Genomic DNA, 22,078 nt, shown 5'->3' on the forward strand with positions numbered 1-22,078 from the left:
AATGGTGGGTGAGCTTTTGCTGGTGCTTCCCAGGACTTCAGGGCTGTTGCACGTTTCAGTTTGCCTCCCGAGATTCCCTTTTGCCTTTCCTCCCTCGACCCTGGGGCACATGGGCCTGAAGTCTGGGCCGTCCTGGTCCCTGGACAAGGGCAAGTATCTAAGCTCTGGGGCTGAGACTGCCTTTTTACCATTTCAGCCCTTTTTTTGGCATATAGGGCTAAAGGTGTCATTTGTAAACTTCTTTCTTTCCTCTTTCTTCTACTTTCTTGCTTTAAAATGGAAAACAAGATGGCAATATTGTCTTGTGCCATGAGTTCTGAGAAGAGAGAAAGGTGCTTTAAACAGATTAGTTTGGGCTTAGCTGTTGTAGTCAAAGTAGTGACCAAGATGAACATCCTGTTCACCACTAAAGCTACTTTTCATGGCACACACCTGCCAGGACATTAAGATTATTAAAACCACAGTATTAGTTATAAGATTGCCTTGCCAGAAAAAAGAAATGATAGATATGCATATATGTGCATTTGATAGTTATGGTAGTCTTATTGCACAAGTTTCATACTGTCCTGTGTGGAGTTATAGGCCCCAGCTCTTGCGTAGCCATGGCATTAACTAGTTTTTTTGTGGGGAACAGTTCATGCAACAGTCATCAAAATCTAATGCTGAGGCTGCAGTACTGTGTGCTTGGGGAAAAACAGTGGTGAGCCAAAAACAACACTGCTTTTCCCTCCAAAGAAAAATAAAGTGCTCCAAAGATACCTATAAATCCTTATTGTCAGGTGGATATCCTCTGTTTCGTTTAGAGAAACAGAAGTGGAAGGGATTTCTGGATTTTTTTAGTCCAGTCTGCTGCTGTAGGCACCATATCGCATAATCACTTTCATCAGCTTAATGAATTGCCTCTTAAAAAATAGAACCTTGCAACCTTACAAGTAATACTTTTTTTATATTTAAAACCACAAATCCCTTTTCACTGAATCAGTGCAAAAACTGGACAAAACTATTATAATTGCAAGAACTGGAAAGAAAAATACGGCAGATCTCTCAACAGATACTAGGAGAGAAAGTAATGGAGCTGAGCAGTTGTATGTATAACTAAAACTTCTAGGTTTATCTGTACATTTGCAGGATTTCATGCAACTCTTGAGATTTTTCTTCTCTCTGAAAAACGTGCAAAACAGAGCAAATCCTTTTGTAGTAGCTCTTGCTGTAGATAGGTAGTCCTGCAACTTCCTGACGCTGATTAAAAACTTGTTACCTGTGATACATAGCTGTCTCCTTTGTTATGAAGGCTATTTCTCAAACTGTAAGCTATAGTTGGCCCATTGCAGGCCTGTGAGAGAGGATCTCATCCTGTGTTTTGTCTAGAGGAGTATCACCTATGGATTTTAGCTATAAATGTAAAGGGTAAAAACCCTCATAATTTGTATCATCTTCCAGATCTGCTCCATTACCTTTCTCTGTTTTTAACTTTCACTTCCACTGAGTTGCTAGCATCCCTTTTCTAAAGAGGGGCTGAGGGCAGCCTCGCTCTCCAGAACAGGATGGATGTGGATTATTTTGTGGGCTCATCACCATGCAGCAAACAAATCCCAAACAGTTGTTTTGTTGCTGAAAATCAGGAGGTCTGCAAAAGCTGGAGGAGTGATTTTCAGTGTAGTTCAGCACCTCCAATGGAGCTCTGTGGGGGCAGGAGCAGCCCAGTTTAGCCTGGGCCCTCTTGTAAAACCAGGTCACCAGCACCCAAATGCATCCTCTCCTCCATCTCTTAGCAGTGGCAGGGTATAAATAGCAAGCTCTTTATGCCACAGCAATAGAAATTTGGGAGGGGTTATATAATCTGTAATTTAGGTGACTCTGAAGGCTGACTTTGTCTGTAGAGGTGGCTCAACCTCTCTAGTCTTTTGCCTCAGTTCTCGTTAACCTTCCATCCTAATGGTAAACGATGCCTTGTTAATGGGTGTTGAGCAGTAAGGCCATTAACTCTCAATACTTGGGCCTTTGCTGGTGCGTGCAGGTTTTTCTGCTGGTGAACTGCAGTTGTACGGGGAAGGAAAGCACAAGGAAGGGCTGCTTGTGGTGGAACGGCAAATAGCAAGGCTTGGCTGGGTTTTAGGGGGAGATCCTGCAACAGCTTATTTTGGACCCGAGAGCTAAGATAGGGAGAAGTTGCTTTTAAGTAGCTAATTGTTGTGCCAGAGGGCAGAAAAGCATTTTTTTTGTGCATGTGTATGTGTAACTTTAGAGAAAGTTCCAGTGTAATCTTTTTTGATTCCCTGGACAAAAGGTGTCAAAAATGTCTTTAATAAGAAAACTGAGATTTAGAAGTGTAAAGGATCTAGCGTGATGTGCTGAGTGCTGCTGAGGAGGCATATGGTTTGTCTCACTGGAGATGGCTCGTCTGGCAACAAGGTCAAACTGAGCTCTTGGTGAATACCTTTCATTCATTACTCAGCAAGCTCTTTCTGCTCTCTATACAACTCTTCTAGAAGATACATTTTAGGAAATAAATTCCATAAAAATAAGTAGCTGACTCAGGCAAAGCCCAGATTTGCTACAAACTAGAGCAAGCGTTCTTTGGGTTTTTTTTCTTCCTTACCCTATATTTTAGAGAAGACAAATGCTATGATGTTTTGCTTTAGTGTGTATATTTATTCAGTCTATAAAATGTCATTCATAAAGATGACTTTTAGTCTCCTTGGCATGGATCCATAAAGCATAAATATACAGTGCAGGATGGGGCAAAGAAATGTGTCACTGAAACCATTCTTTTCACTGAAGCAGCTTTTTACACTGCAAATTACAGTTCTCCTAATGACACTCATTTCCATGCAGCTTTGTGTGATATTGCTGAAGATTTATGACTGGTGGTTTCCTGAAGGAGCTGTTTGAGTAGTCTGTGCTTCAGTGAAACAACTTTCATATGTCCTGTAACAAATCCAAAAATGTAATGGAATAGGTCATTTGTCTTGAGTTCTCACATGAAACAAAATGATGTAGTGAGCTTTTTCTCTGTAGTGAGGAAAAACTGGCTCACTTTCAACTTGGGTTCCAGCGTTCTGGCTTCCCAGCTCGCCCTTTTGGAGGTGATCCTAGATCTGTGATGCTGTTTCACACTGCGTACAGCAAGTCTGCTTTGATGACACTAAGTAAAGCAAAGTAATGCCTTCAGCTTTGTTCTCGTTCATTTGTAATGATATTAATATCCTTTTAACAACAGCAGAAATTGCCTAAGCAAAAATATTTATAGGAGAGGCACTAAATAGATTTATAGCTCTTATGTGATTTAGCAGCTAGAAACTAGAACAATATCACAGGGCCAAAGCGCTTAGACCACCAATATAAGGAACTTCTGTTCCAGTGATTAGGATGCTGATCTCTTTCGGGACTATTTTTGTAGCAATTTGTTTTGGCTACTCAGTATAAACGTAGCGGATAATACAGTATAATATTTTATATCTTTTACTAGCCTTATAAAATGATTATGTATTAATTATGTAGTGTTTTCTGTCTAATATCTTAACACTAAATCACAGAAATTGGAACAAGCTCATCACCTTCAAGAAGGATTTTAGGCACTATTTGACAAGAAGCTATTTCCACTGGTAGGCAATGGGAATGTGCTTAAACCAAGTCATTCTTAGCCCTGAAATGCATAATGCATGTTGGGTTGTTTAAACAGAAAAGGCTTTTGGTCTTCCGTCAGTAATGGCATTGCATGTGTCACCAGTATAAATGGAGAGCTGTCATGTGCTGTGGGGTGAGGATGAGAGCTGCATTAGTGCTATGGATTGAGAATCACAGAATGGCCAAGGTTGGAAGGCACCTCTGGAGGTTATCTAGGCCAACCCCTCTGCTCAACCAGGGTCGCCTAGAGCACATTGCACAGGATCGCGTTCAGACGACTTCTGAACATCTCCAAGGATGGAGACTCCACGACCTCTCTGGGCAACCTGTTCCAGGGCTCAGTCACCCTCACAGAAAAGAAGTTTTTCAGATTCAGATGGAACTTCCTGTGTTTCAGTTTGTGCCCGTTGTCTCTTGTCCTGTTGCTGGGCACCACTGAGAAGAGTCTGACCCCATCCTCTTGACACCTTCCCATCAGATGCTTATACAGATGGATCAGATCTCTTCTCCAGGTTGAACAGGCCCAGCTTTCTCAGCCTTTCCTCATATAAGAGATGCTCCAGTCCCCTAATCATCTTCGTAGCCTTTTGCTGGACTTGCTCCAGGAGCTCTGTGTCTCTTGTCCTAGGGAGCCCAGAACTGGACACAGCACTCCAGATGAGGCCTCACCAGGGCTGAGTAGAGGGGACAGATCACCTCCCTTGACCTGCTGGCAACACTCTTCCTAATGCACCCCAGGATACCATTAGCCTTCTTGGCCACAAGAGCGCATTCCTGGCTTATGCTTAACTTGTTGTCCGCCAGGACTCCCAGGTCCTTCTCCGCAGAGCCGCCTTCCAGCAGGTCAGCCCCCAGCCTGTGCTGGTACCTGGGGTTATTTGTCCCCAGCTACCCTTTCCTGAAGTTCAACAAAGGGGGTTCCTCTCTGCCCATCTCTCCAGCCTGTCCAGGTCCCTCTGAATGGCAGCACAGCCCTCTGGGGTGTCAGCCACTCCTCCCAGTTTAGTATCATCAGCAAACTTGCTGAGGGTGCACTCTGTCCCTCCATTCGGGTCACTGTTGAATAATAGTAGAGCCAGTACTGACCCCTGGGGGACACCACTAGCCACAGGCCTCCAACTTGACTCTGCACTGCTGACCACAACCCTCTGAGCTCTGCCGTCCAGCCAGTTCTCAATCCACCTCGCTGTCCACTCATCCAGCCTGCACTTCCTGAGCTTGCCTGTGAGGATATTATGGGAAAGTTCTCAAAAGTCTTGCTGAAGTCCAGGTAGACAACTTCCACTGCTCTCCCCTCATCTACCCAGCCAGTCATTCCAGCATAGAAGGCTATCAGGTTGGTCAAGCATGATTTCACCTGGGTGAATCTGTGCTGACTACTTCTGATCACCTTCTTGTCCTCCAAATGCTTAGAGATGGCTTCCAGGCTGAGCTGTTCTATCACCTTTCCAGGGCTGGAGGTGAGGCTGACTGGCCTGTATTTTCCTTGGTCTTCCTCGTTGCCCTTTTTGAAGACTAGAATGACAGAATCTCACTGTTACTGGACTTCTGGTAGTGGTGTGCCCTAGTGCTCTGAGGCAATGGTCCACATTTAGGACAATATTTGCCTTGATGCCCTTGGGATTTAGGCCCCAGGCAGAGGCTTTACAGTTTTTTGGGCATTTTTTTTTTTGAGACATCCATAAGTTTTCCATGTTTTTTCTCATTTCAGCTTAAATTACAGTCTGTTTTTAAAGTCCAATGCTGTTTGAAAGACCTGAGAGTTTTCACGCAGCTGTGTGAAAATGCCTCCTAAGGTGTCTAATTTATTTCATGTATACTTTGAGCTTTGTGTACTGGTTATGGGTCACTAACATCCAGTGTCGATATGATTCTGTAGCTATTTTGATCTGCCATGTTAATGAACATGAGAATTTTCTTCTTAACCTGTGCCCTTTTTCTTACTAATTATGGTTATTTTGTGTTAGTTTTTTTAAAAATGCATGATGGGTGCAGGGAAAGATGTCAGTTCTAATATATTGTTAAAATGACAAATAACAAAATGTTTGTCAAACAATGTATTTGTAGGTGGATGGAGGTCTGCTTGGATGAAGAACTGCCCCCTACTACCGAGTTGGAAGAAGGGTTAAGAAATGGTGTTTACCTTGCCAAGTTAGCAAAGTTCTTTGCCCCTAATGTGGTGTCAGACAAAAAAATCTATGATGTGGAGCAGGCACGTTATAAGGTAATAACCTTTTCAGTTTTCTTACCAGCCAGACAAAATGTTTTACTGTTTCTCTTCTACCTCTTAAAGATATTTATGCATTGTTGGTTAACCTTTTCTGTAAGCCTGTCATTATGAGATGGAAGACGTGTAGCACGACGGAGCCAGTATGAACGTCTAGAAATATTTTATACTTAGAAAAGCTATGTTAATTCCAGTCAGTGTTTTTAAAGCTGAACAAACTGTACTTCTGGCTCCAGGGAGAACGTGAAGGTTACCATTTACACAACTATTCTTCACTAGGAATTGAAGCCAAAGGCACTTCAGTAATTAAACTTGGTAACTCTTAATTTTCCTCTTCTTGTATTGAAGGACATATCCTTCATTAGATCTTTACATTTGTTTTTGTCATCCAATTTATCATTGAGAAGAAAAAAATCAAGCTACCGGTAATTATGTTTAGCTTGCTACATGTGCAAGCTGTTCATTAACTCCACGATCCTCAATAATATAGACATATATATGCATATATGGTGCATTATTTCAACTTATAGAGGAGGCAAATTTGAAAAATGTATATTTACCTTTATTACTATTATGTTAGTAATTACTGGTTATTTGTGAGAACAAATCAAACGTTTTTCTAGTACCCATATAATTAGTGGAGTCTTTGTGTAGGATAAGAATCATGCTTACACTTAAATATTTCCCTTCAAAATCTCCAGTCCTGGAGTTCAGGCTTCTTTCCCCCTTTCTCCTAGCTCTTAAAACAAAAGCACTTTCCTGCTTTGCCCTTTGCTGTGTTTGTAGGCTGTTAGGGAGGGCAGAGAGTGACTCCTTCCTTGTATTCAGCATTCAGTAAATAAGTGGAGGAGGGATGCTGTATTGCTTCCCCCTTTTTGGACTAGAAGTATGTATAGCTTGGGGGTATGAATGGCTTGCAGCAGAGCTTTGTGGTGTTTACAGGGATATTGGGGGATAAAAATATCCCCCTGACCCTAAAAAGTTACAACTTGAAATCCCTTTAAATACGGCTCTGGAAATTCTGAGATTGTCTCATCTTTTAGCTTTGCTTAGTGAGGTTTGTTGATGAGATGATTTTTTTCATGAAACTTTCATAGATTTGCATGGTTGTTCTCCAATCATTACTTCGTTTAGATATTGGTTAGTGTTGTAAAAGGTAAGGGACAGGCAGCCTTAGTTCAAGAAACAGAGGTAGAGAAGAGCAAGCTTTTTTGCATCATGAATACAACAGAGAAAAATTCCCTACGGTAGTTGAGGGAATCATATCTCAGCTTGGACCTGAGTTGTGGCTAAGATCTTGTTATCTGTTCGCTTTAATGGTAGTGCTGAGGGGCATTGCCACTTCCGTGTTTTGGAGGTAGTGGTCCCTGGTATTTGACAGCCAACCTTTACTCCCGAGGCTACTGAGGGGAGAACAAATTATCCCTTAAGTCACAGTGTATCTACAAGTATACAAATCTGCCTTAAGTGATATAAGAAAATGAGATGGATAGCATGTTGCTGTTATGTGTTATGCTTCTTCACTCACAGGGTTGCAGTGGTGATGGTTTGGTCTCCAGATCAAGCTAGGGAAAATTCTCTGAACTCTTCTTTGGAGTATAAAATTGGGAAGCAACAGGAGGGTCGATAATAAGGGAATTTACTTTGCATTATTCTTCATCTTTCTTCTTTTCCTTCCATGGCTCCAACAGAGATCAGGCCTTCATTTTCGACACACTGATAATACTGTGCAATGGTTAAGGGCAATGGAGTCCATTGGTCTACCCAAGGTAAGCATGTAAACTACAGCAAACTGACTCAAGGCACTGACTCAGTGAGATTTCCTTTCATTCGCTTGAATATAAGTAGTTGCTTATAGTAACTCTTCTGGAAAGGCTAGTTCAGGAAACAAATCTAAAGAGAAGGTAATGCTGAAAGCAGTGTTGGTTATGTGGTATTGCTGTTGGTGTGCCTGAGCGGTGGAAGATGAGTGCTGTGGGTGGAGGTGCTCAGGCTACTTCTGTCCTGGGAAATCAAATGGGAAAGCTGGTACTGTTTTAACTACATCTTACTGTTAGTACAGCCTCTCAGCAGGGGCCTGTGTGGAGCATGGTTTAAAATGGGAAACTTGAACATACTTGCTTCCTTTAAGTTACTACCTCTTGTTATGTTCTTGCTGCCTTTTCCTCTTCATGTGTGTCCTAGTTTTCTCTGCCTCTGCCCTGTTTCTAGACTGTCCTTGCACCCTCCAGTGTGTCTGCATGGCTGTGCTGGTCCTGTTCCTGCAGCTGCTTTCCTGGGTCACCTTTCATGTTTATCTTCCTTCTTGTTGGTCTCCACTTGTCATGTTCCCCTTCTGCTGCTGTTTCTGGGCACCAGTGAGTCTTTTTTTGGTTGAAAATTTTTTTAGAAGGGGCTGTGTAGAAACATCCGCTCTGCTGTTCTAAGGTTTTGGTACCCATGCACAGCCCGAAGCGAGCACTTGTTTCCCTGTGGACCACCTGGCAGGTGGGCTTCCCCATGGCTGGAAAGGGAAACCTGTAGCTACCATCAGAAATGCTGTACAGATGTGGGGAACAAGGGGGTCCTGCCTCTTCTAGACCGGGTGTTATTGGCTGTACTCGCTGGCTAGCTGCTTCGGTCTGCTGTCTAACAGGCTGATTTGCACCCTGCCGTTCCTTCTCTGAAAGGTTTCACTCCTGTAGCTGAGGAGGGTCACGGCTGAAAGGTTTCCCCAGTCTGCCAAAGCTGTTGTGCCCAAATGGTGAAGAGGGCACCGTGCTCTCCACTTACTATTGTCTTGTTCTGTTAAATGTGGGACTGGGCGGCTCTGAGCACCAGGCCTGTGCAATGGGAGTCGCTGCCAGCTCTCACGGCTAGCTGAGCCTGAGCCATCTATTTTATTTTCTTGGAGAAAGTGTTTAGTGACTGGAACCTCAGACTGGGACCAAGGCCAGGAACAAATCATTGGTAGAACCAGAACTGGAACTTATGACATGACTTTTTGGCTAAATTGTTTCACATTTCTCTATCTGAATATCTTTCTCTGTAAATGGTAGCAGTATTTACAGAGTTGGGGATGCTGATGATTAGAACTTAGTATTTTTAAACTGTACTTGATGGGGATGGTTCATAATGAAGCTTTGTAAATTGTAACAACATCTTAGGGTTTGGTGTCTACAGGAGGACAAATTCTACTTGCTGAGCTCTTGCCAAAGGACTTTTTAAAAACCGTGCTAAAATACTATCTGCCTATCTTCCACATTTTTCCTTCTATTAAGTAACTTCTGTGCTTCATTAAAATGTTCCTTATGAAAATGAAATAATTGATAAATTAAAATGTAGGGCCTCAGAAGAGACTTAATTCATAACTGTTAATCTTCTCTAACAGTTATTAAGTTATGAATAACAGTTAATCTTCTATAATTCAAAGATATGGTTCTAAAGAGAGCCCATTTTAGCTACCCTTCTGCCCAGTAATCTCTGTTCTTCTTTAACTGCCTGTTCTTTGTTTTTTTAGATCTTTTATCCAGAGACGACAGATGTCTACGATAGGAAAAACATACCTAGAATGATATATTGCATTCATGCTTTAAGGTAACTGGTAATGGGAATGATTGTTAAAGTAACTGGCAAATTTAGGATTGTAAGTCTAGAATGGGTAACCAGTATGTCAGAATTTGTCACGAATTAGAAGTTCACTAATTTAAAATTGGAAATGTAAGCTGAACTTTGTCAGGATTATTGGCAAATTCATTTTAAAATAGAAATGAAGGACCATTGAATTTAATGTAGACATCCTTCTCTCAGTGTGTACATACATAGTTTCCTCCTCACTAAACATGAATGTGTCACTTTGTTTTTTCTCTTACTATGTACTTCAAACAAATGAATAAAACCTTTGCAAAAGATCAGTATAACCACAGTGCAGAAGTGCTCATCAGGGAGTGAAACTGATCCTCAAGACCTATCCCAAAAGAGGAGCAAATAATTAATGTATTCTGAGGTCATTTATCTGAAATGTAACATTTTCCAAGGTTTAAAAGTTCTGAACAACTTTCTCTTTGATGTAATGCAAAGTCAGGAAGGTGTTGGTTACATCACTGAAATACAGCTTAAGATTTTTTTCGTCTTGCCTTAAGTGTTTCCCTGTGATGCTTAATTCTAAAAGTACAGAACATCTGCCTCATCCTGTCCCTGGTGTGAGTGGTGGTGGTGTTGGCAGACAGCTCCTCCCTTCTGTGGCTCTCCTAGCTCATTTCCTGCACATGGAGATCTTTTTCTTTCATAACTTTCTTCTTACCTATTAGGCTTGCAGAGGCATAGCTAACTTATGCCCCAAGCTCTCTCCTTTCCATGTTCCTAATGGCATTCATAGGCACATCAACTGCCCCAGGGTTATAGGTCAGAAACTACACAATATATGCTCTTATTGAAACATTTTACAGTCTAATCTTTGAAATGATGCACACACCAGCATTTCACTGGTGCTTATATGCACACAGTGCGTGTGTACCAATAAACAAGGTATACTACTAAAGTTCAACACATTTCTTTCAAATGCTGAGTACTTGGAATTGGCAACTCTTGTGTTTGTCAGCTGTGACGAATGTGGCCACTTGAAATTATTATGCCTGGTGTACTACTGACTGTGCAGCATCACCAGGATTGTCTGAGGGTAGCTATCGTCCAAAACTGTGTAGCGCAGTCGCTTCTGTCAGCAAGTGTCTTATGTAAGCTTGAAGCGATTTCCTGAAGTGGACACATGGGGCTCCTAATGCTAAACAGCTCAGGCTGAAATGGTGGGCTGCGTTCCCCTCCGCTGATGTCACCGTCTTTGTTCAGATATTTTGCAGGGGTGGAACACAATGAGGTTTGCAAATGTTTGTTTGCTCATGTGTGGAGGACTTCATCAGCTGCAGATTTGAATGTTACGTGAAACGTGAATAATAAGCCATCCTTGAGATAACTCCTTAAGACCTGTCTAGTGACTGTAATGGTAATGTAACTTTTTGTTCTTGAACTGCATTTTGCAGTGGATTGGCCTTTGGGTAGGAGTTTTCCTTTTTCCAGCCTGACCTGTCCCAGGATTTATGCTGCTATGAGAACTGGTCAGTGTGTTATTTTGGCTTTCACTTCAAAGTTTATCTTGTTTACCTTGTCTTTTCCTTGACACATACCAGCACAAAGCTGTAACTCTGACTTTAGTTCTGAGTTACAATTTTAGAAATAGGCTTTATGTAAAATACATCAAATGTATCGAGTCTCAGGAAGGGGGGAAGCACTTGCGATGCTTTTGCTTATGAGACTTTCCCAAGACAGCACAGAGCCCTGTGTGTTCATCACATGCAGGATGTGAGACTCAAAGGGTTGTCAAGCTTCATTTATCTGCATGCCTTTTCCTAAAATGCATGTCGCAATTGTCTTTCAACTCGGACTCCAGAATCTGTGTTGAATTTCATGCAAACTACATAGAAAGCAGATCAGGTGCAGTCAAGTTCTCAGCCTTGGCGACAGCAATTAGGGAGGGGATATTCCAGCCAGTTGTGCTGGCACCAGAGGGACTTGGCACTGCAGTTTTGTTCCCAGTTCTGCTGCTGCTGGAATTACTGACCTGCACTCTCCTCATCCTGCGCTGTGTATTGCTGCCTCTTTGTGTCCTGCTCAGTCCTTCGCGTTTGTCAGGGCATCCTCTCCAGGCTGCCTGAGAATTAGTGCAGTAGCTATTGAGTTTAGAAAAGCTGGTGTCCCTGTTGTTCTGTCTGGCACCACAGCATCCGGAAAGAGCAAGCCAACTTTTCCCCTTTGCATCTGTAGCAAATGAACATGATTGCTATATGAAGAATCACCGCAGGATTTAAATGCTAAATTCTGATGCATCTTAGAGATCTGATGCATCTTCTGATGCATCTTAGAGCATCTTATAACTTGGGAAAACTGAGCACCCTTTCTGAGAGGTGAAAAACTTTGTTTTTTCTGAGCTGTTATCAAGTTGTTACTCAAACATTAGGATCCTTGAGCTTTCCAACAAAACTACAAGAATTTTTTTAAACACAGGATATTTTATCTTCATCTCATTCTTGGAAATCATAAATCCATTTTTAGTTGAGGCTTTCCAAAATGAATTCAGACTGAAGCACAGTCAATGTGCATAATTTAATTGAAATGCTTAAAGCTGCTAAAATTATAAAGGGTCCTTTAAGTGTAAAATAGCCTTAACTCTAGGTAATGCAAGCAAGAAGTCCCATCTACCCACAGTGTCTCTTTGACATCTGAAATGTTAACACTCTGCAGGGAACATCTTTGGTTCTTTAAGGTTTTGCTGGTCTTTGAGCAGATGGAGGGCCTGAAGACAGGCAATGACTCTAAGCAAAATGGTTTAAATATGTTTTTAAGATGAGTGTTCTGGTTCAAGCCTGAAATGGAGAACATTTCCCTTAGAATATGTGAAATGACTTGCACTGTCAAATCCATCACTGCTCTGTCTGGGAAGGAGTGTCCTGGCAAACAATTTCTAGATTTGTGTTAAATATAATTACTCCTAGGCTTTTTTGCCTGGTTGAAACACTGATAGTTAAGACTAGACTTGAAAATACAAAGGTTTAGTTTTCATTTCTTGCACCACTTTTCTTATAAAAGCTGATTCGGATCAGCACGTGGGCTAAATGAAGTTAAGAACTGTTTCATTTGAAGTAAAATGCAAACAATGATTCTTTTTCCTAAATAGCTGTGCTTAGAAAAATTTTTCTTAAATATTTAGCTTGCAAATACTCTTTGGAACCAGATCATTGTGTTCTGGACAAACTATCCCTCTGAAGCTTGACAGTGTCAAAACATTATTTTTCCTAGGAAGTGAGGCAATAACAAACACACTTTTTTAACAGTATAACAAATATAGGCATGAAAAAACTGGATGGTGTTATGCAGGACCTAAGCTTAACAACAAGATCCAAGAACCTTTGGTTCATCAGAACTGGAGTGTGTGTGTGGGTGGGCAGCACCAAGGGAATTGCACCTGGGAGTTCCCATCTCCCCTTTCTGTTTCTCTTGCTCCTGGTGCCTCATATCCATCCAGCTTTCTCAACCCTGGTCCCGCTGATTGTGATTTTTATATGGGTGTTCTAAAGTTCAAGTTACATCTATAAAAGTGTTAAGCCTGCTGTTTTTCAAGTGAATTTATACCTGACTGCAGGCTGGAAGCCTCTGTGTGCCCCATGCAAGACTTGCAGCAAATTTTCAGCACCATCTTGTGGCTAGTGAGTTTATCCGAACAAAGGAGCGCATGGGTAAAGTCCTTGGTACCCTCCTGCAGTGCTAAACGGCAAAACCAGGACTCCCTAAAGTTCAGACCACTTCTTCTCTGCATCTCCCCAGCATAGCGACCCCCAAAAAGCCCACGCGCCCTTGCGGTGCTGTTGGTTTCTGTAACCACTGGTCCAACACCCTGTGCTGCGAGCACTGTAGCTGGGATTGTGCCCTTGCCTTCAAGTTACAGTAAAAACTTTTTTTAAAGCCTGCATGGAAAGATGGGTGGGCAGTTTAGGATAAAGGGAGGACCTAGTTCAATAGATACTATAGTTGGGTATTTTTGTCCTGGTATAGTTAAGTTGCATTTAAGACTGCTTTGAAAGGTAAAAATAGCAGTTGCAATGATTGGGAGGGCTGCAGCAGTCAGAAGTCTCTTGCGAATGTGGGATGTGTTTTTTGCCTCTGTCCACATTGTGACAGGGTGCAGAAGCAGCCATGGTAGCATGACAGACAAAATACTGACTGTTGTGCACAGAAATAAATGCACCAGCTGCTAATACTTGTTTTGAGATCTCATCCTGCAATTCAGGAGTAGCTAAAAGAAAACCGAAAAGGAAATGTGCCCCTCAGCAAAACCTCAAGCCACAATGCCCAACTGCAGCACATGAAGTTGTGGGTAAAGGCATCAAAAAAAGAGAGAGGGACAAAATAATCCTCCTGGAAGAATATTATTAAAGCATTTTATTTTTAAAATCTACCTGCTGAGAGTTGAGCCCTGCTCACAAAATTCACTTGTTCATTGTGTGTTTCACTGATAAATTATAGAAACTTCCTTTTTTTGTAGATAAATATCTGCCTTGTTTTGGAGAGATATAGATAAAATATGTATTTACTCAGCTGTTCTTCAGATACTGCTACAGAGCTTTAGGAATAATTAGTATAGGTTTTCATGCTATGCTGAAACAAAAGCCTTAGTTCCTGGAGAGCCCTCTTACATTGAGCTTGCTTCATGTTCCAAAAGCAAAATAATGACAAACATGTTTTGAGGAGCGTGGATGGGCATACAGGTCCTTGTTCATCTATGTTAAGTAACAAGGGTGTCAGTGATTTGTGTGCATCTATCTTCAGCTGTCGATTATAAGGATGTAATAGCTTAACTTGAAACAGTACATAGATCCAAAACTATAAGGTGTACTAAAGTGCCTTCATAACTTGATCTTCCCAATGCTAGTTTTGATTTTTTTAATTATCTTCCATTAAGGTTTTGTACTTGTTTACACATCACCTGTGATCTGAAATACATTGACAGTGTGTCTCTTTTAAAGACGCTTCCTTGAAACATCTTCAAGTCAAAAAGACTCCTCTTTCTGTAGGACTTAAAATGCAGCGTAAAGAAAATTGTAGATAGGTTTATTCCGTATCTATCCATGGAAAAGTCAAGGATCAAAGAATGAATTTCAGTGGTAGTTATACCAATACAAACATTTGTTTCACTTGTGCAGAAAGCAGACACCTCAACAAACATGCAGGATTTTTTATTTTAATTTTCTTCTTTGCAGTTTATATCTATTCAAACTAGGATTAGCACCACAAATTCAGGACCTGCTGGGAAAAGTGGACTTCACAGGTAATGAACTGCTTATCTAATCATACATTAGATAATTTTCTTCAGCCACTAAATCTGCTAACATTGTACATATTTCCCATTATGTTCTTTCTCCTCCCCCAAGGCTGTCCTGAACACATCCTAATTAAACAGGTGGGAGGCTGCTGTTTTTAATTAATGTCAATCTCTGAAGGATGGAAGGGGGTGAATTTACGTGGAATACTTGTCATGTCTTAGAGATTCCTTCAAAATGGGGAAGAAAAACTGTTAATCCCTAGTCACAGACTTTTAAGAAATTGCATGTGTATTTGTCGATATGGTGATTCATAAAGAAATTCTTCAGGTTTGGTTCTGTTAATAGTTCTTTTTTATATATAAACAGAGGAAGAAATCAGCAACATGCGAAAGGAGCTAGAGAAGTATGGTATACAGATGCCATCTTTTAGTAAAATCGGTGGGATTCTGGCCAGTGAATTATCAGTGGATGAAGCTGCATGTAAGTGTGGTTTCTTTTCTATTTTTTACTGAACACACTGACAGAACTTTAAATTACTTTCTATCTATTTATTGTTAATTCATCTAGTTTGCCATCTCTTATAGTTTTTGGTATTTATTAAGCGTTCATTGGCTATCACATTGCGTTATTGTTATAAGGCCTTTTGCAATTTGTCAGTCTGCATTTTCGAGCAGAAAACATCTTCTCTTACGTATCTGCATTGACATATATCTTTGACAGGAATAAAGATTTGTCTTACCAGCTTGTACCTGCGCTTAGTGTCCTGGTACCTGGTATGCTTTTGACATGACAAATTGAGCTTTTTCTGTGCTTCCACACCACGGGGTACGAAGGGCCAATGAAGACAGCATCTTGAATAAAAGTGAAAAGTATCAAATGAGAAGTGAAATGTCAGAGGTGCTTCACTGCGTAATTAGGCTGAACTGCTAGCCTAATGGTAACAGCATTAACACAGTCATCACAAACGCCAAGGAAACTTAAGGACTGGCTTAACTTGAACACAAGTCTCCCTAAGTACTCAGTTGGGGGAGACCTTCCTTAGAACAAGATATCCTCTCTGTGCCTCCAGCCTGTGTTGGGCTGCTTATGAAAACACTTGGTCAGGTTGCTATGAGGACAACACTGGACTAGATGGACCACTTTCTCCTGTATGGTGGCTTGTAGTGGGCATGTAGAGGAACTGCTTGCCTCCACAGGCAGCTTTGTGACTGCTGACATGCCCCACAGTGGGGGAAAGCTCTGCTGGAGGGCACTTGCCACTGCAGCATCAGAAATAAGCTGTTTCTTTTTAGGTAATTTGATGCATGGTGCTGGTACTTTTAAATCTATATTGGACAGCTTCCAATTAAAAGAAAAATTAAATGCCTCTTCTTGCCCAAGCCTATCCATGTGTCGTCTTCTATATTCCAATTCCTTTGTGGAATGAAATTAAAAAACAAAAAGAAATTACTTGAACTGAAATGACATCAAATAAACGTCCACTTAAATTCATGCTTGAGCTTAGTTACTTTATTTTGAAAATACTGCCTCTATTCAGAGGAGCAACCTGAAGAACAGAAGAGCCAGAGGAGAGCATTCAGCAGTACAGTGGATCATTGATAAAACCAACAACAGTGCTGTAGGCTAACCTTTAAACACAGGGCAAAATAAAAAGCTGTTATAATTAAGTTGCATCACAACTTTGTTAGACCTTGCGAAGTATTTAATGGCAAAGTAGCAAAATTTAAATAAGCTGCTTCAGATCATTACTTAAAATATGGGCTAAAGCTTCCAAATCTTAATTTGAAACATGCTTCCTCATGTTGATTTATCCTGTGTTGTATCTTTTGGAGCCTACGCTATAGCGTAATGTTGTGCATGCTTTTGCCAAGGCACTTGTAAAATATTGTCTTTGAAAGGAGGGATGCTTTGTCTGCTGATTTTTGTTTGTTTTGCAAATTTTCAGAGATTTAGTGACAATCAAACACTTTTCCAGTAAGCTTCCTTCCTCCCCCAGAGTTGAAAGGGCTGCAGCTTCCTTTTTCTGAAAGATTTTTGTAACTTCTGAAGTGTTTTCAGTGTCCCATACAAAAGTAAGCTTTGCTGATGCTGGCTCTGGTTCTTAGGGCTAGAAGTGTGCTATAGATAACATGCCTTGCCCCAGAGCAGGAAATATCTGTTATGGGAGCTGTCACATGCTTGTGAGGATTGAAGTGGAAGCCCTGCAAGAGGGAAGTGTCTAACATGCTGCTTCCAAAGCATGCTGTTCCTGTCAGGGAGGTATCTTACATAAATGGGAGAGGCTGCATCCTTCCGATACATGTGCTATTGCATGAGGGCGCGGGGGTGATATCTTCCAACATCAAGATGAACCAGGGTGGCTCTCTGCTTGCACCTCCTCCATCGTGCAGGCTGCTTCAGTTCATCCTGTGCTGCTCTACTAAATTGAGCTAGAGGAAATTCTTTTAGAACAACTTTCAGTCATGAATTTAATGCCAAGCAATGGAAGATCCACCAATAACTAGGCAAGTTGTTCCAGTAACTGCCCTCTCTGAGAACACACAGCTTCATTTTATGCTTTAGTGTTCAACTTCCAGTGGTCTACTCTTGTGTTTTACTTCATTATACTTGTGCATTCCTTGATCTTGTTAAAAACTCAAGTGTCCTAATCATTGACAAGCATCTTTAATTTTCTTAATATGCTGAAAGGAATTGAAGGCTCTAAGCTCATGTATAAGCCCTCAATTACATTTAAATCGGAAGAAAAATTCTTTTACTGAATATTCTTTTCAGGTTTAGCAAAATCATGCTAGGTGGCCACCTAGAAAGTAAATTTCAAAGTACTGTTGATAGAAGAGGAAAGATGGTGTTCCCTGTTCCCCCGGCGTCTCACTGGTGACTTGAAAATTAATTCTAGACAAGCTGCTCTGGTGATAAATGGGAAGGGCACACTAGGTGTGTATTGAAGAACTGCAGAAAATAGAAAAGATCTCAGGTCACCTAGTGTTCCTTTTCCAGGGTAGTATCTAGATAAGTATTTATCAGGAATTACATTATATACAGTAACACCTGTAAAATATTTGAGATGGATGGTGCCACTAGGCAATACCCTGGATATTTTGTCTAGCAGCTGCTGTTGCGACTGGGACATACTGTAGTTCTGGAGGATGCCCTTCCTCGAAACTGATCTCAGGCTCCTCCTCGGGGTCCAGCGGTGTGCAGGGTGCACCTCGGAGGGGTGGACTGGCACTTCCCCAAAAGGACTTTCTATATCTAACTTAATTGCCAGGTAGTTTTGGTTTGTACTTTCATAGAAGCTCTGTTCTCTCAAAGGAGAGATTTAGCAGCAATGCAATGTTAGTGAGCTGTCTGGGTGTACTGAAGTGCTATGAGATTTTTTGCCAATCTTCCTATGCCAGTAACTTTTGGGGAACTCTGAGATGCCCTTTGGATGTTGTTCTTCCCTGTCTGAAGTCTGTTGCTGTCCCACAGCTCTGCAGGTGACAGAACTGGAGTCCAGCACACCAGTGTCCCTGTCTTCCTCTGTTTCCTGGTCTGGGGGGACCTCAGTAAGGAAAGGAGATGGTTCATCCTAAGCAATTCCCTAGCTCTGCCTGGGAAGTTTTAGCTGTTTTCTGGGGACAGGTTTCATGGAGTTTGAATGTCCTTGTGCTCTTGTGTGGAATCTTTCAGATACAGTTACTTTAGATGATACTTTTGTATGTCCCTTATGTCTTTATGGACATGCAAGATCCCTTAGATAAGAGAAATGATACCAAATGTGCTTTCAGTTCCTGCACATGATCGCCTTCTAAGTAACACAGGTCTTGCATAATGAACTGCAACTCGTAAGTCTTATTCTCTGTCAGTAAAACGATTTATGACTATAGTACCTCCTAGCTAGGAGAAGAGGGGGAAAAGTAGAACAGACAGTGACATGCTAGCAAAGCTACCTTGGAGCAAGCATTGAGTGTTTGTGTTATTGTCATCTAAGCTGAGCATCAGGAGTGGGGCACACTGAAGGGGAATATATAAATTGTTATGTACATGTTAAACATCCATTTCAAATAGATCAGAAGAAACAGTGACAGTACAAATAATAGATGGATATGAGGAATATATGATATGGAAGGTTTCCAACTCTGTTTCCAACCTGGTATATTATGCAAGTGTCTTGAGTGAGGTGGGTGGCAATCCCAGGGGTTTAAGCTAAAGGAACTGAGAACATGCATGGGGCAGCTGTGCAAATGTGCACGGATATGACAAGCCACTGCTAAGTTGCTCACATGATCATACATACAAACTGTAGTTCTTTGGTTCTTTTACTTCTATTCTTAAATAGAATTATTTTGTTGTCTTGCAACAACAGCTAAGTCATTTCTTGTTGCTTGACAACTTCGCAAGATCTAAGAAAGCAAGCTATGCGTTTATAATGCCAATAGCATGTTATTGTTTTGTTCTTTTTTTTAAAAAAAGGGAGGAGAGGAATCGAAAGCACTTGAATTAAGTATTTTTCATTGCTTCCTGAAATATTGGATTTTGCTTTTAATTTCAGTGCATGCTGCAGTAATAGCAATTAATGAAGCTATTGAGAAGGGAATAGCAGAGCAGACTATTGTAACTCTGAGGAACCCGAATGCAATGTTGCTTAACGTGGATGAGGAACTTGCACAGGAATATCAGGACGAACTCTTTGAAGCTAAAAGGAGAAAAGAGTCAAATGCAAGACTTAAGGTAGTGGTATTTTATTAGCACTCACAGTATGTATGCTCATTCATGGTTTTCATACTATTTTTACATGAATGTTTTACAGGAGGCAGAAATGCTTTAAATGTTGCTCAGCCAGTGACCACAAAGTGCAATTTTTTGATTCATGTTGTCAACAAATATTCATTTACAAGTAAACCAGTAAATATGTCAGTTCATTCAGTTTTAATGGCTACGCTAATTGCTGTTCTGTCTGCAAACTTTTTATTTACTAGCAAAGATTTTGTTTTTTTAGAATGGCACAATCTCAGAAGAGGAGAGAGATGTCTATGAAGAGCTGCTGACACAAGCTGAGATTCAAGGCAATATCAATAAGATCAATAGTAAGCCATTCTGGATCCTTATGAAAGTGTGCACGTACAACATAAATGATTTTCCAGACTCAAGCTTTAACCTGACTTGAATCCACAGGGATAAACAAAATATTTCTGTGGAAATTCGTTAACACACGCTGAAGTAGTTAATGTCTGTCTACAACAGTGTGGATTTTTTTTTCTTGCTGCTCCTTCTTTGCTAATCTTCTGGGGACTATTGTCTGTGCGTTTGTTTTTTGCTGAAAGGACTCCACAGTTCAGGATCATATCGTTTTTGCCTGCTTTTGTTTCCTTATGTTTGTGAGTTCCTGTTGTGTGCGGAATTCTGTAAATTTTGACCCCCTCTTCTATATAGACCTGAAATTCATTCATAAGTGTCCATTCATTAAAGTTATCTGTGGGTGAACTGCTCCCACATGAGCTCATACTGAGCTAGAAACTCCTTCAGTAGAATTGGTCTTGAAAAGTAATCCTCTGCTGGATGAAGACTGACCCTCTAGTTGGCTTTTACAAAATATGAGATGCCGACAGCAATGGATTTTTTTTTTTGCAAAGCATATTTGCTGTTTATAAGCATTGTTTTCATTTCAGTTCATATAGCTTTAGTCCAAGTGAATGAGGCTATTGACCGGCAAGATGAAGTGGCGCTGATGGCAGGTTTGAACCGTCCTGCTCTGAGCCTACTTGAAGTTCTGCCGCAAAATTCCTCATGGTACCTAATGCAATTGTGTGATTCTAAAGAACAGAAAATGCAGGTAATTGAATGGAATGGGTACTGTCCTGACACATCAGCTTGAGTTTTTTCCCCTGATTAATCAAGATAAAATACCTTACTCTATACCCAGCATCACTTATGGAGCAATTTTATAAAGGATTAAAAATAACTGATTTACTAATCAATAGCAAACTAGTTGCATTCGCTGTAAAATGCATGATGCACTCATAAGAAGTTAGTACTTCAGGTGTAAAAAGAAAACTTGAGATGTAGCATACAACCCCAATACCATGCTTGAAAATGAATTTTAAATTTGAGTGCAACAAAAAAAGGTGGTATTGAAGCGGTAACACTGGAGGAAGAGTATTGGAGCAATTGAGCTTTTAGGAGAAAATTCATCATTTCAAATAAGATCAAAATAAGAAATTCATGGGGAAAAATAAATGCTGGGTTTAAATGTACCTTTGTATTTGACACTCGGCCAATAGTACACTCCAATCCTAGTGTTCCATCAAAGGATTTTTATCCCTCTTCCCCCAATATATTTTAAAGCATAATTGAATCTCTTTTTCTGATCTGTTAGATAGCAGGGTTTCCAAATATGCTCGACAAAAGTGAAATACAGAAAGAAGTTAGTGTTGCCAATGCGGAAGCTGAGGCTCACAAGCTTAGTGAGTAAATATCTTAATATTCGTTTTTACCATCACCGTTTCATTAATTTGTTAATTAAGCTGATCAGTTGAATCCACCATTCCTTGCATGTAAACACGGTTTCTGAAACTGAAACCATATGCATTGCATTTTACTTTTGTTACTGTTCTTCTTAGTGTCACAATTGCCAAGTCACCAATCTGTGCTGCGTTGGATATATTCTTTTATCTGAGGTAGCTAACACTTTTTTCTTTGAATTATTTCAGCTACTGATAAACACATTGACTTAAACTGAACACAATGCATGGCTTGATGGCTTGAACAAATACTCATCTGCACAGTGTTAACCTCCACTTGGGAGTGACCACAATCCTTGTAGAGTTAAAACAGAATGATCAAATGGAAGAATGTTTTGCAATCACATAGCAGAGGAAAATTATTCTCACTTTTAGATACACATCTCTAATCTGTTCCTAGCCTGCTAAGAATGTCACAGTGAAATGCTAAAATACAAAAGTTAGTTTTTACAAATATGGTTAAGGGGGATCTAAATTTGCAGTGCGTGTATTGGCAATTGCTTCTTTTGACTGGAAGCTGCTTTGCTAGGAGATTCAGCTTTGGTTAAACTGCTGTCATTTCATGCTGCACCTGGCATGGCTTAGTGGCTGTTTTGTCTCTGGCATTATTTTCAGTGCTTTGGACCCAGGCTAATCGCTTTTGTAATGTGACTTAAGGGTGGTACTGTGAGGTAAACTTAAGCCAGAAGATAAGCTTGACTTAATGCATGAAATGTTAGCCTAGGGTAGGCATGGTGTGCAGGACTTTCCTATAAAAGAGTTGCTCCTTTGTGAAGGAAATGGGAAAGAAAATGGTGATGTATGAAGTATAGTAACAGTGATTTGGAAAGTGATTTATTTCTTACGTTTGATTAAAAAGGAAGAAATAGCAG

General features: G+C 40.7%; 1 protein-coding gene across 16 annotated transcripts in view; it reads left to right on the forward strand.

Annotated features, from left to right (window-relative positions):
• LOC138060886 (ras GTPase-activating-like protein IQGAP2) overlaps positions 1–22,078 on the forward strand; it is a 132,481-nt gene that overhangs the window by 61,671 nt on the left and 48,732 nt on the right. For 6 of the 16 annotated variants that reach the window (XM_068926157.1, XM_068926155.1, XM_068926167.1 and 3 more), the window contains 9 exons: positions 5,695–5,851; positions 7,546–7,623; positions 9,354–9,430; positions 14,641–14,708; positions 15,070–15,183; positions 19,238–19,419; positions 19,685–19,772; positions 20,355–20,518; positions 21,062–21,149. In XM_068926157.1, the coding sequence (XP_068782258.1) occupies positions 5,695–5,851; positions 7,546–7,623; positions 9,354–9,430; positions 14,641–14,708; positions 15,070–15,183; positions 19,238–19,419; positions 19,685–19,772; positions 20,355–20,518; positions 21,062–21,149 (1,016 nt within the window). The remainder of the gene's footprint in view (positions 1–5,694; positions 5,852–7,545; positions 7,624–9,353; positions 9,431–14,640; positions 14,709–15,069; positions 15,184–19,237; positions 19,420–19,684; positions 19,773–20,354; positions 20,519–21,061; positions 21,150–22,078) is intronic. The other 10 variants (XM_068926166.1, XM_068926172.1, XM_068926164.1 and 7 more) reach the window with 3 other exon arrangements.

The sequence above is a fragment of the Struthio camelus genome, chromosome W (genome assembly GCF_040807025.1).
Source record: "Struthio camelus isolate bStrCam1 chromosome W, bStrCam1.hap1, whole genome shotgun sequence".
NCBI lineage: Eukaryota > Metazoa > Chordata > Aves > Struthioniformes > Struthionidae > Struthio > Struthio camelus.